The sequence below is a fragment of the Gambusia affinis genome, linkage group LG20 (assembly GCF_019740435.1).
Source record: "Gambusia affinis linkage group LG20, SWU_Gaff_1.0, whole genome shotgun sequence".
Taxonomy (NCBI): domain Eukaryota; kingdom Metazoa; phylum Chordata; class Actinopteri; order Cyprinodontiformes; family Poeciliidae; genus Gambusia; species Gambusia affinis.
The window spans coordinates 24293080-24305105 of record NC_057887.1 but is presented as its reverse complement, the minus strand read 5'-3'; the positions used below and the strand labels follow the sequence as shown (position 1 = coordinate 24305105).

Here is a 12026-nt window from a genome sequence, read left to right as displayed (position 1 = left end):
AGATCTGATGTTTATGATCAGAAAGTTGCAGAAGAACTTATAGCAACATGTTGCTGCAGGATGAGGTCATGAACATCACATTTCCATCTAAAATAAAACATTTAGTCAGAAATTAAAATAATATCAATAGTGTTTTTTATTTGTTTTTGGAATGAACAAACAGGCAGCTGTGCTTTAAATCTTTGGTTACATCATCTGTTTACAAACATACTGATAAAAAAAATTACAAGTGCTTACTGGGCGCGTGCAAAACAAAACAATAATAATACTGCCAGGAACATCAAGTAGGACCGAGAACGTTCTCACAGTGACAAAAGCTGTACCGATAAACGCTGAACCCTTGAACCGTCCAGACAAAATCTGCCCCCCACCCCACTGTCCTCAAGACGGAAAAACCCTTCAGCATCTCCAGACCCTAACAGCGGCTGCAGTTCCCCTCCCTGGGCAGCAGGGGGCAGCAGAGCAGTGACCCTGGGGGGCAGCCTATCCTCAGCAGTGAAGCGTTTTGACTTCCAACGTGCAAAGAGAAACTTAACTACTGAAAATTCCTTTACTTTCAGAAAAGTAATTTTCTAGATTTGGTTCTGGACTCACCAACCCCTGATGGGCAGATCTGGGTTTTGGTCCAGACGAGGTGATGAGCACCCCCCCCCCAATCCCCCCCACATCCCACCTACAGGCAGATGTTGATCTGCTTGGCCAGCTCCCGGTCCAGGTCGTGGATCAGGGTGTCAAAGTCCTTCAGGCTGAGGCGACAGTTGAACGGAGCATCAAAGTCCACGTAGTCGTCTACGAAGTGGCCTCCTGTGGCTCCGGGCGGCCAAGCCTCCTTCTGCTCTTCCTCCTCCTCTTCCTCTCTGCTGCCTGAAACACAGAACAGAGAGTGACACGAAGCCTTCAGCCAAACCTGAAGTCCGAGCCGCTTTTGCGGTCGGAGTTTTACCTCCTTCGCTCTCACTTCCCGCCACCTCGTCATAATCGGCTTCATCCTCTGCCGGCAGGTCTGGCCCGCAGACGGTCCAATCCCCGGCATACCGGTTGACGGGGGACGGGCTCTCCAACCGGGCTGGTCCACCGCGCCCCCGACGGGACACCACGCCATCAGCGCCGGGAAGCCACAGTGGGCAGTGCTGCGGGCGTGGTTCGACGTGGAGGTGCCGGGCAATGGAAGGAGAGCGTGGAGGAGAGGGATCGTCTACAGGCACTCGGTTGATTGGCACTAAGGAGGAACATAGGGAATGTGAAGCTTGTGAAAGGTGAATGTTGCGAGTGCAGCAGCAGTGGGTTGCGCAGCTCACCTGGCCAGAGCTGCAGCAGGTAGTGCAAGGCCTCGATGTGCCGCTTGAAGTCCACTGCATTGGCCATCTCCTCCCCTGGACCGAGGGTCTTGCCCCGACTCCCTCTGCCAGCCGCCCGGCGGGCCTCCTGGGTTGGGGTGAGGAGAACCGGGCCAAAGCAGACCGCCAGATTCTGGTGCGTCATCCGGTTGAAGGAGCTGAAGGATGCGACCAGGCTGAGGTGATCCAGCAACATGGAGAGCGTGGCCTGGGGGGTGGGCGGGACCCATAAGGTACAGATAAATGGAGCCCTGAGAGGGCGGCTGTGATGTCACTGCTGTGATGACATGAATGTAGTGCACTCATGAACTGGATGACGGTGTGAAAGTGACGATGGGTCCCTAAATGTATGAAGGCTTTAACCAAGGCGACTGCAGGAAGGAAGTACTCTTGTTACATTCTGTTGGTTTTGTATTTTAGTGTTTCATTTTCATTCTGTTTTTCATTCTGGATCTTTGCTGAATAAATAATGACTGTAAAGGTTCTGGGGTTCTGTTTGGACCCTTTAGAAGGGTTCCTATGGGCTCAACCCAATCACCAACAGACCCATGGATTTTGGTTCTGTAGAACCGCAGACATGATTGTGGTACCTTCTCTGGTTCCGGCAGACAGGACAGGAGTCTAACGGTGCACTGGGCCACTTCTGGGTCGGGGGTCTCCAGTGGTGGTCGAAGGGTCATGGCCTCCCGGACCACCTGGTACAGAGTCCTGGTGATGAGCGGCGACGGCAGCTCACGGAGGTAGTCCTTCAGAACACCTGGAGAACAAGAAGGTTGGTTCCGGATGGTTCTGATCCAGCCCAACCGGTCAGTTTATCAACATAACAACAGTTTACACCTAACACCGTCTCAAGGCCCGTTACAAAGAAAGTCCAATCAGGATTCAGAAAACAAGGCAGTCAGTACTGAGCACCAGGTCTTTGATTCTGGTCCAAACCCTCGGGATCAGGTCAAATACAGAGATCTTGTTCTAGTTTGTTTGGGAACCAGGTCTCTGGTTCTGTTTAGTTCCCTCCCTTCAGTTTCACTTGATGACTGATACTTCTGGGTTTAGAACCAAACAGTGCACCACTCAGTGGGTCCGGTTCTAAATCATGTCCTCATGCAAAACTAGCTCACGACTGGGTGAGAACCTGAGCTTGGTTTGGTCCTGCACAAGGTTCTGGTTCTGACCCGGTTCTAGTCACTGACCTGTGATGACGTTGACGTCGGGGTACCGGTCCTCGGACAGACACACGGCTGAACTGTTCTTCTCAAACCCGTCTCTCAGCTCCTTCTTGATGGCAGCGGAACCACACAACCGGTACAGACCCACCACCTGAACAAACCCAGGTCCGGTTCAGTCTTGGGTCGGTACTAAGGGATCAGAGCGGTCGTAATAGGAAAGGCTTAGTTCCCACCTTCAGGCCTCGTCTCTCTATTTCTGCCACTGTCTTCTGGATCAGCAGGGGAACTGGAGCTGCGCTTCCCTCTTTCTCCACCAGGTGGTGCAGTTCAACCCCAAACACATTAGCCGGTGCTGAAGGATCCCTGCCGTGCTGCCGACACAAATGTTCAGATTCCCAGCACCTCTAGGCTTTTTAACAGCAGTATGCGACTTTTATTTTAGTAAAGATATTTTAGCCTCTATTTTAGCGATTTTTATTTAACAGTAAATAAGGAGGGAAGAGAAGAAGTAAACAAGCAGTAAATGAGGAATCGAACCCAGGACAACCACGGCAACGACTACAACTTCTGCACCCAGTGCACCTTCAATGTGACTCCTAGCGCATTGCCACAGCAGTATTTATGGAGTTTACCAGGCTCTCCAGGTTACCTGGGTGTCCCATTTTTCCTGCAGAGTCAGTTTGACGTACAGCAGTCCTCTAGGCTCCAGCTTCAGGCAGAGCTGCTGACTGCGACTTCCTGAAACAGAAGCAAGCGACAGATTTCAACCATCATCGCTTCTCCAGGATCAATAAATATCAGGTGGAATGTGATCGACCTTTAAAGAGCGGCGGGATGGAGACGCCACCCAGGCAGCACACCCGGTTCCTGTTTGGACCTCCGGCAGAATTACTCTGGTCTGGTTTGGCTCCGCCCACCACTGACAGAGCAAAACAAAAAGCACTTGTTATGCTAGGAGTCCTAACAATGGGTGGTCCGGTTTCAGGTCCGGTTCCGGGTGGTTCAGGTCCAGGTCCAGGTTATCCAAACGTAGCTGGGGTTGGGTTCTGGACCCCCCTAGAATTAAGCTGGTACCTGGTGTCAGCACCACGATGCGGAGCTGCCGGGCCCTCTCCAAGTCGAGGTGAAAGGTGTGGTTCAGGGGCCGGGTGTGGCCTCTGAGGGTCAAGAGGGCGGTCCTGGCTCTTGTCACCCCATCGACTTGGATGGCCAAGAAGATTTCTTTGCTGTCCTCTGATCTAGGATCAAAAGAGGCACAATATGCTTCAGACTAAAACAGGCTTAAAGACATTATGCTGCAAACTGGAAGCACATTTTCCATTTTATAGTCAAAGTCCAGGACCAACTCTGACCACTCAGCTGTAGTTTACCTGCTGCTCTTCATCTCCTCCAGGCCCAGCAGGTGCACTGTCAGTAACCCCGTCACCCGCTGGCTGCATCGCGGCGGATCTGAGCCCACGTACAGCTGAAACGAACTGACGTCACACCAAGATTCCTGGGATGCTGTGAGGTCGGCAGCCTGTTGCCGGGGCAACAGCTCAGGGGAGTCTCCATCACTGAGGTACCCTGATAGAAATAAATGGGGCTCGTTGGCTACTGGGTTCGTTAGGCTCACCAAAATCCTAACTAACAGCGTACCAGACTCTACAGTTTGGTCACAAATCAGTCACATCTTTGGTGTTAGAAAAAACAACCCGGCTGGAAGTTTTAACTAAGCCTTCAGGAATTCAGCAGCTAGACAACCTCCACCAGGAAAAGTTCACCCATTAGTATAGTAACGAAGTAACTAAGTCGTATTAGTAACTAATGGCTCAACTAATGAACTATTAGTTACTACAATAGTTTAACTTAATCAATCTGAGGCAACCAAAAGCCTGGAATGGAGGAAAAAGGGTGGAGGGAATAAAGGAAGGAAGGAAGGAAGGAAGGAAGGACCTCCTTTGCCGGCGGAGCGTTGTCTCGATGATCGACGGCGAGGACGTGCTGAGGGGGCGGAGCTGTCCAGATGGTACCTGCTGATGACATTCTGATTGGCCAGCACCGGTGATGATGCTGCGTTGTTATTGGTTGGATCGTCCCCACCTCCTCCGCCAGTCTGGCGGTTAGTACGGGAAGATGAACGTAGACTGAGTTTTCGCCGGAGTTCTGGAAGTTTCTTCATTTTTAAAGAGAGTTTCCGAACAGTACCAGGAGACCTCAGCCTGTCCATCACACTCCCAGCTCCGCCCCCTTTGTTTAGACAGGCGGGGCTTGAGTCTGAGGCAGGGCAGTCTGTAATGGACGGATAATCAATGATAAACTCACTGCAATCACACAGAAACTGGTGGAAAGAAGCAGCTTACCTGAGATTTCTTCAGTAATGTCATGAACCTGGTGACTGACGCTGGGATTGGCGCCCTCCTGTGGACACTCATAGCTACCACCGTGTCCTCTGAGATCAGCGACCTCCTGCTCTTCATCCCTCCTCTTCCATACGTCCTCTTCAGCCGGTGGGCCTCCTCCGTCCTCCTCCTCTGGGATGGGGTTGTACCAGATGTTGCTGCTGCTGCTGTTCTCCTCCAGAGGCCCGAACCCATCTTCCGGAGCCTGGGACTTTCCTGAAGACAGAACCCATGCTCGGCTGCTCCGCTCCAGGCTCTGCAGGTACGCCCGCTGGCCAGACAGCTTGGCGCTGACTCCTGGGGTGGGAATCTCACTGGCGCCCCCTGAAGCTTGGGAGTCTTCCTGGTGCGTTCTGATATCTGCGTCCCTAAGCGGCACGGCTTCAGCATGCGCCTGTAAACACGGCAACACGGGTTACAACCTCCAAGAGAGACAAGCAGCAGAATCTGTCACCAAACTGAAATCAAGCCGGAGTCAAACTGGAGGAACCACACACAGAGAGAACCATGACGGATCACAGGATCCACCTCCCATCTGAATACCTTGTCTATCCAGGTCAGCCCAGATTCATGGTGGGATATCCATGATGACCACTGGTCAGAGGTCATATGGGTGGAGCTTGGACAAGAAGCTTCCTGCCGCGCCCATTGCTGTTTCTTAGCAACCGTGATGTGATTTCGAGGAGGAGAGCTGGAGTCAGGGCGGGCGGCGGTTACAGTGCTGGATATGATGTTCAGTGATGGTGATGATGGAGACGTCTGAATGGCGGCAGAGCTGACTGGAGGCTCTGAAGAAAACAAACAGAGGATTGAGAAATGGAGCTTCAAGTTCTGCATCATCAAACACATGAACACGCCGTCTGCTCTGGATAATCTGCTGGCCTCTCACATTTCTTTCCCTAAAACTCGCTTAGCTTCAGCTCTTGCCTTAGCAAGGCTTCCCCGTTTCTCTGGTAAATGGTACTGCTGCCTTCCTGTTCACTTTATTGAGTCCCTGAAGGGCAATTCATTTGCTCCTAGTGGTGGAGGCCAACACATTCACACAAACACCTTTATGCAACAATTAGACAAATTGGAGACATACATCAAGAAATAAAAACAAAGGAATACACAAAAAACATAAGCAGATGTCAAGTCATGGCAATAAAGCTAGAGTTTATTTAAAAAATGACAGTGGGGAAACAGACTCTAATCTGTTCGTTCTACAGTGGAATCCATCAAGACCTTTTTATAGTTTGGAATACTGATCTGGACTTGAATTGGTCTATAATGTCATTCAACTGAATCCCAATTATTTTTCCAAATCCAGTTCTGCAGTCTTTGATAAAAGCTTTCTTTCTGTAGAATAGGAGATCGAGGGTTTCCACCTGGTAACGCTCCTCCAGCACAGACCAGCCAGTCAAGACTTCAGGCCGGCTCACTGACGCTAAAGCTACGACGGTTCTAGACTCCAGGTCACAACCAATCTCTCCAGGATTCGACCAGGTTCACCTGCTGAGAAGCAGTAAGAGCAACATCCACACTCGGTTACAACAACCGGAGGTCACCAAAGTTAGTTCTGCTTCGGAGTGTAAGTTTGCCAAAACAATGGCAGATTGAATTTGGCCAGGAAATGAAACACCTGCAGACCAGAATTGAGCAACTTTGGGTTTGTGTACTGCAAGTTTCAAATGAAAAACCTCCTCAGGACACAGCAGCCAGACTGTCGACTATTCACTCTGTTCTCACAAAGTTGATTCACCCCAAGAGAAACGTTTAGATTTAAACTGTTAAAGTCATTACACCTCTATAAGGTATGTCACATTAAGCTTTATTCATCAGAGAAATACCAGCATGATGATGAACACTGATCAATCATGGGATGTGAGCATGGTTTGGGTTTTTAGCCTTCCTATGTGGAACCACTTTGGTTAACTTGGTCCCAGAATGATTCAGAAAAACCAGTCCATGCATTAGTTCCTTCACCAGTTCAGGCTGGTTAAGGGGTAGATGGTTGCTAGTGTTCTGAGCATGCTCAGTAGAGAGCAGCGTCTCGTGACAGGCAGTGTCAGCATCTGACCGAGCTGCGTGAAAAAGCCGTGTTGTTCTGCTGAATGCAACCTGAGGCTGCTGCTTCTGCTCTGCGTTTATCTGGTTGGGATGTTTCTGTGTGAAACAGAAACACCTTTATCCTCTTCTCTGATTGGTCGATCTGTTAACCTGAGGCTCAGGTCACTCCAGAACGAAAACATGTTTAGAGACAGAGAAGAGTGCCACACAAACTTAACTCTGCCTCATGTTTAACGCCAAACAAGGACCATCAGACTAACACCAGAACCCGGTTCCGGTCCTGCGGTTCTGGCCCAGTGGGTCAGAGATCCCCTTGATGCGCATGTTCCCTTTGCACAGAGAAAAGCTGCAGGATGCAGGGCTGCTGCAATCATTTCTGGGACAATTTATCATCCAGCACATTTGTTATTGTGACCGGCCCAGTGACAAGGAACTGACCCAGAACCAAGTGACCCAACTGAAGTTTTTATTTATCAGGAACTCTTCAGATGTCCTAAGGTAAAATGCCTCCTAATGGTTCTGAGGGTTCTGCCCAACTGCTTCCTGAGGCTACAAGCAGGACCAACAGGAAGTGACCCTCTCCAGAGGCTGGCTTTACTTCCTGTCATCTGAATGAGTCTAGAAACAGGAGGGGGAGGGGCAGAGGTTGAATAAACAGCTGCACAGATGTGAAAGGAGCTTCTGTGTTCAACACACACTGCTGAGTATTCACTATTCATCACACACACGCAGATGCAGACTTGTGTGTATTTCTACCCACATTCAGACTTTATATGAACTTCCATTCATTTCAGTGAAGGTTAGTGACCCAAACCTTATAAACCGAACTCGCCTTAACCGGACCTCAAGGGGTCCACTGTATCAGGAACGGGCTGTGGGCCCCATAAGGCCCATCGGTCTTCAGAAGGTTAATAAATAGGACAGAGAGACACGCGCACACACACGCACACACACAAACACACACCCAGGCTGCAGCCAGCGACACAGGAAGAAACCTTGGGTTGGACCGGCGGTCCTGCCAGGTTCTGAGGTAACTCTCATTGGGTTCTGGTGTCAGAAGAGATCGGTCCTTGCCAAAGGGTCCAGTTTGTCTCCTTCAGAACCAATAGGCCCAGATCTACACCAGCAATCCCGGTCCAGTATGAACAGAGCCAGTGCAGTGAGACGGTCCATCTGGACACATAAACAGGAAGTTCAGCAGGGCTAATGACAGGAAGCTGATATGTATGCAGGCGGTGTGCTAAGCGACCCAATCACAGGCTCAGGCCTGGTTCTGGATTTACTTCCAAGTCTGGGGCTCAGAGAAATCCTTCCAGATGGTCCAGAACCTATCAGAACCAGGGCTGTAATGATGATTTTAGTACCTCGGTTATTAAAATTCCTCGAAGTTTCGCGGCAGCTCAGCTTCCTTAAATTCTGTTTTATTTTTTAGCACACCGGGTTCCGGTCGGGTTCTTATTTGCGTTGCGCAGCACTCCTTCTTCCACCTGAGTTGTTGATGAAAGCTAAGTGTTGGCAGCATAAGGTTCAATTTTGAAGTTCTGTCTGGGAGGATTTTACTGACGATGTCTGGGCTTTTATCGTTTTTTGGGGACCAATAAACATCCTAACTGGCGCGATGCCTGGAGCCCCCCGACTCCACCACAGTTCATCAGGGGGGCCTTCGCTTATTCTGGGGCCAAATCATATTAAAGTAAAATGAGCTTTTACTTTCATATAAATACGCAAACAAACCTTTATGTAACATTTCAAATAAAATAACAATGTTTATTAATGCAAAATAAACAATAAGCATATAAACAGACATGTATAAATTACTGAGTAATTATGCTCAAATGTTGCAGAAATCTAATGTTTCCGATGTTTTCTTTATGCAAAATCCATCTAATCAAGTAAGAGAACAAAATGCATTCAAATTATTCTTCTAAGTACCTTTTTCCAAAAACGTTACTAAAGTAAATGTAATCAATGTTACCCACTTCTGAACACAGATAAAATTTGTAGCCTGTTCTCGTTAAGTTCAACGTGATATGTGGACTTTACTAGTTACCATGTAGCTAACATTAGCTAGTGATCATTTAATCAACATTTAGCAGTCAGTCACCAACAGCTTTACTCACCTCACTCGATTGGCTTGGGAGGAAAAATGTGCAAAGTTTTGCTGGTTTGCTGCCACGATTCTAACACAAACCTGCGTAGCTCTGCACAGCAGCAGCAGGTCGCCTTCGCTGCCTTGTGGCTAACATGAACACAAAGCTAGATGTCTAGGCAAGGTCAAAGTTCATCTATTAAACTGACTGGAGATGAAGACAGAAACTAAAAGCCGGATCATAGACATTTTTTATAAGCGTATCTGTGAGACTCTTTATTATTACACTGAATATAATTTCAGATTTTTGTTTAACTTTTCTTCAAGTTAACTTTGAAAGTGAACTATTATTGTTACAGGTTAGTTTTCTAAACTACAGAAAGTAACTGATAGGGAAGCTCAAAATGAAAAATTAGACTGATATTGATATCTGATAGTAACTCTGGTGTTATGTTAGATTTACTAATATTTTTTTTTTTTTTCTCCGAGGAGTTTTTGGTATTTTTGCAACAGTAGGCAGACAGGAAGGAGGGTGAGGAGAGGGGAAGACATGCAGCAAGGGTCGTCTGGACCGGGAGTCGAACCTGCGACATCCAAGTCGAGGACTGAGGCCTCCAGATGTGGGGCTGCTAACCCCCTGCGCCACTACAGCACACCCCACTAATATTTTATTTTATCAAATTTTTATCTGATTACTTGATTAATTGTAAGAATAATCAATAGATTACTAAAATATTTGTGTACAACAACCCTAGTCAGAACCATCTGCTCCAGCTTCCAGCAGGTTCTCATCCTCATCTGATCCCAGGTATCAAACAGTAAATGGCCTGGATTCATTTAGTTCAACCAGCCCAGAGGACTCCAAGCAATGGCTCCCCCTGCTGGGCCCCTGACCACCTGATGGCCCCCTGACCTTGGCAGAGAAGGGCCAACACAACGACTCTGCAAGTTTGAGAAGACAGAGCAGAAGTGAAGACGATGGCCGCATGGACCCGGGTCCAGTTCTGGGTTTACTGGTTCCAGCAGGTTCTACTGACCCTGAGGACCATCGTGATGCATTCACTGGCAGTTGGTAAAGTGCTCACCGCTCAGTTTGGGCTCCGACTTCCTGCGCCTCCTCTCTTTGCCCCTCAGCCTGGAGAAGGTTCTCCTCAGCAGCGGCTCGGCCATCCTGCACCTCCTGCAGCCGGAGCAGAGCACAGTTTCCCCGCAGGAATCGGTCCGGTTCCTCCTGCAGCAGGAATCATGGATTCCTTCAGGCGAACCAGGAGTCAGTGCTCCTCCTCCTGGAGGCAGAATCCCAGCAGGAGGAGAAGGAGTCAGTCCCTCGTCTCCTTCACACTCTGGAGCAACGTCTCAAACTTGGACATGACTCTTCGTCTCTTCTTCGTCTCCTCCTCGCTGTGAAAGTTGTTCGACAGGAAATGAATTCCAGGCATTCTTTCCCAAACTCCCTCTCCGCTCCTCCTCCCACTCTCCACCCTGCGCTGGGGGAGGAGCGGCCCTGAGGCATCATGGGATCTGGAGTTTGAACCATCTGGAGTGCTGCTGCTAGCACACGACTCGAAGCTCGACTGTTTCCATAGAAACCCTTTAACTAGCATTCAGGGACATCAGCAGGAAATTCCCCAGAAGTTTGAGGTCCAGTAGCTCTGCCCTTCAGGTCAGGATCTTGTGATGGGGGTTTTGTGTGTGTGTGTGTATGCGAAGGGGGGGAAGTGGTGCTATTACCTAGTTTCCCTTCCTCCTATCTCAGCCCATTAGCAAGATGGCCGCCGGCGGTTTTCTGGCTTTCTGTGAATAGGCGCCATGTCAATGACCTGAGTGGGTGGAGCCTCAGAATGAGGCGCTGATGACATCACTGGATGGCGTGCAGACCTTCTGGATGACACGATGCTCATCTGTAGTCACCTGACCGAGGGACAATCAGACACCAGAGCCGTTCACAGACGTTTTATTTTAAAAACCGTCTACAGTACAAAAACTGCTCTCTGATTGGTCAGCCTGGAGCAGGAAATGATGTCAGCTGGACACTATCTTACATTCAGTCAGGTCTAATTAAAAATGTAAAAGCCTCTCATGATACTAGTAAACATGAACCGGAAGACATGGATTAAAGTCTTTAACGCCTGGAGCGGTTCCACACCACAGAAGAAGAAAGCGTCTGCAGTCGGGAAAAGCCCTGCTGGCAACAAACGCATCACCAAGTCTGAGTCAGCCAATCAGAAATCAGGTGTGTTCAGAGACACATTGGATCAGAGTCCCTGAACACACCGTCACATGGAGCTGACTGACCCGTCTCCATGGCAACGCTGGGTGATTGCTCACTGAGTCTCTGAGGGAACGTCGAGTTTCCAGATAAAACTTCCTGGGAAACCGACAGAAAGGCACCTGATTGGTTCTTCCACTGGATGGACAGACACGTCATTGGACGGTTTCTGAGCTCCTCCTCCTCCTCTTCCTCTCACTGACCCAGCATGTGGCTGATGTGACCCTGGAATCATCATGTTTAACATCACCTGTTAGCTCACATCTGATTGATTGATTGATGACATCACAGACATCAAAGGTTAGACCCTCCCTGACCAGAACCAGCCTTGGGTTCTTACCGGTTCTCCTCCCAGACAGCGGGGGCAGCGGCGCTGAGGTCCGGTTCGGGTCGATCCGACCTGCAGACCAGAAAATGTTAACAGGTTTCTGTGGCAACAACGCCCCCACACGACAATCCATTGTTCAGCAAAGCCTCTTATTAAGTTTTCTGCCTCAGTTTCCATGGTAACCAATCCACTGGCTGTCATCATGGCAATTGGCACGCACCTGCTGCTCCTGCTGCTGATTGGTCACAGGCACATCATGGGACATTTCCATTGGATACTCTATCTGAAGCTCCGCCTCCAAACACACCCGCTTCTGAAACCAAAGGTCGTTGTCATCATCATCATCATCATCATCATCAGTGACATCATCAGGCCCAGTTTGGGTGGGGCTGCCAGTGGAGGCATAG

The 12026-nt window shown here is 49.3% G+C and overlaps 1 protein-coding gene across 3 annotated transcripts; it reads right to left on the bottom strand.

The window, feature by feature from the left end:
* Nucleotides 1–112: 112 nt before the first annotated feature.
* Nucleotides 113–10716, bottom strand: LOC122823224 (rho GTPase-activating protein SYDE1). 3 transcript variants are annotated; one of them, XM_044102629.1, is made up of 14 exons: nucleotides 10108–10716; nucleotides 5428–5672; nucleotides 4846–5278; nucleotides 4439–4774; nucleotides 3874–4069; nucleotides 3578–3741; nucleotides 3321–3422; nucleotides 3153–3241; nucleotides 2737–2874; nucleotides 2528–2654; nucleotides 1928–2094; nucleotides 1299–1545; nucleotides 944–1219; nucleotides 113–864 (listed from the first exon to the last, which is right to left on the bottom strand). In XM_044102629.1, the coding sequence occupies exons 1-14, from the start codon at nucleotides 10190–10192 to the stop codon at nucleotides 674–676; spliced, it is 2796 nt and encodes a 931-aa protein (XP_043958564.1). In that variant the 5' UTR covers nucleotides 10193–10716; the 3' UTR covers nucleotides 113–673. The 3 variants fall into 3 exon arrangements, with proteins under 3 accessions (XP_043958564.1, XP_043958566.1, XP_043958565.1); XM_044102631.1 differs by lacking the exon at nucleotides 10108–10716 and adding an exon at nucleotides 9054–9413; XM_044102630.1 differs by lacking the exon at nucleotides 10108–10716 and adding an exon at nucleotides 7898–9015.
* Between the last annotated feature and the right edge of the window lie 1310 nt (nucleotides 10717–12026).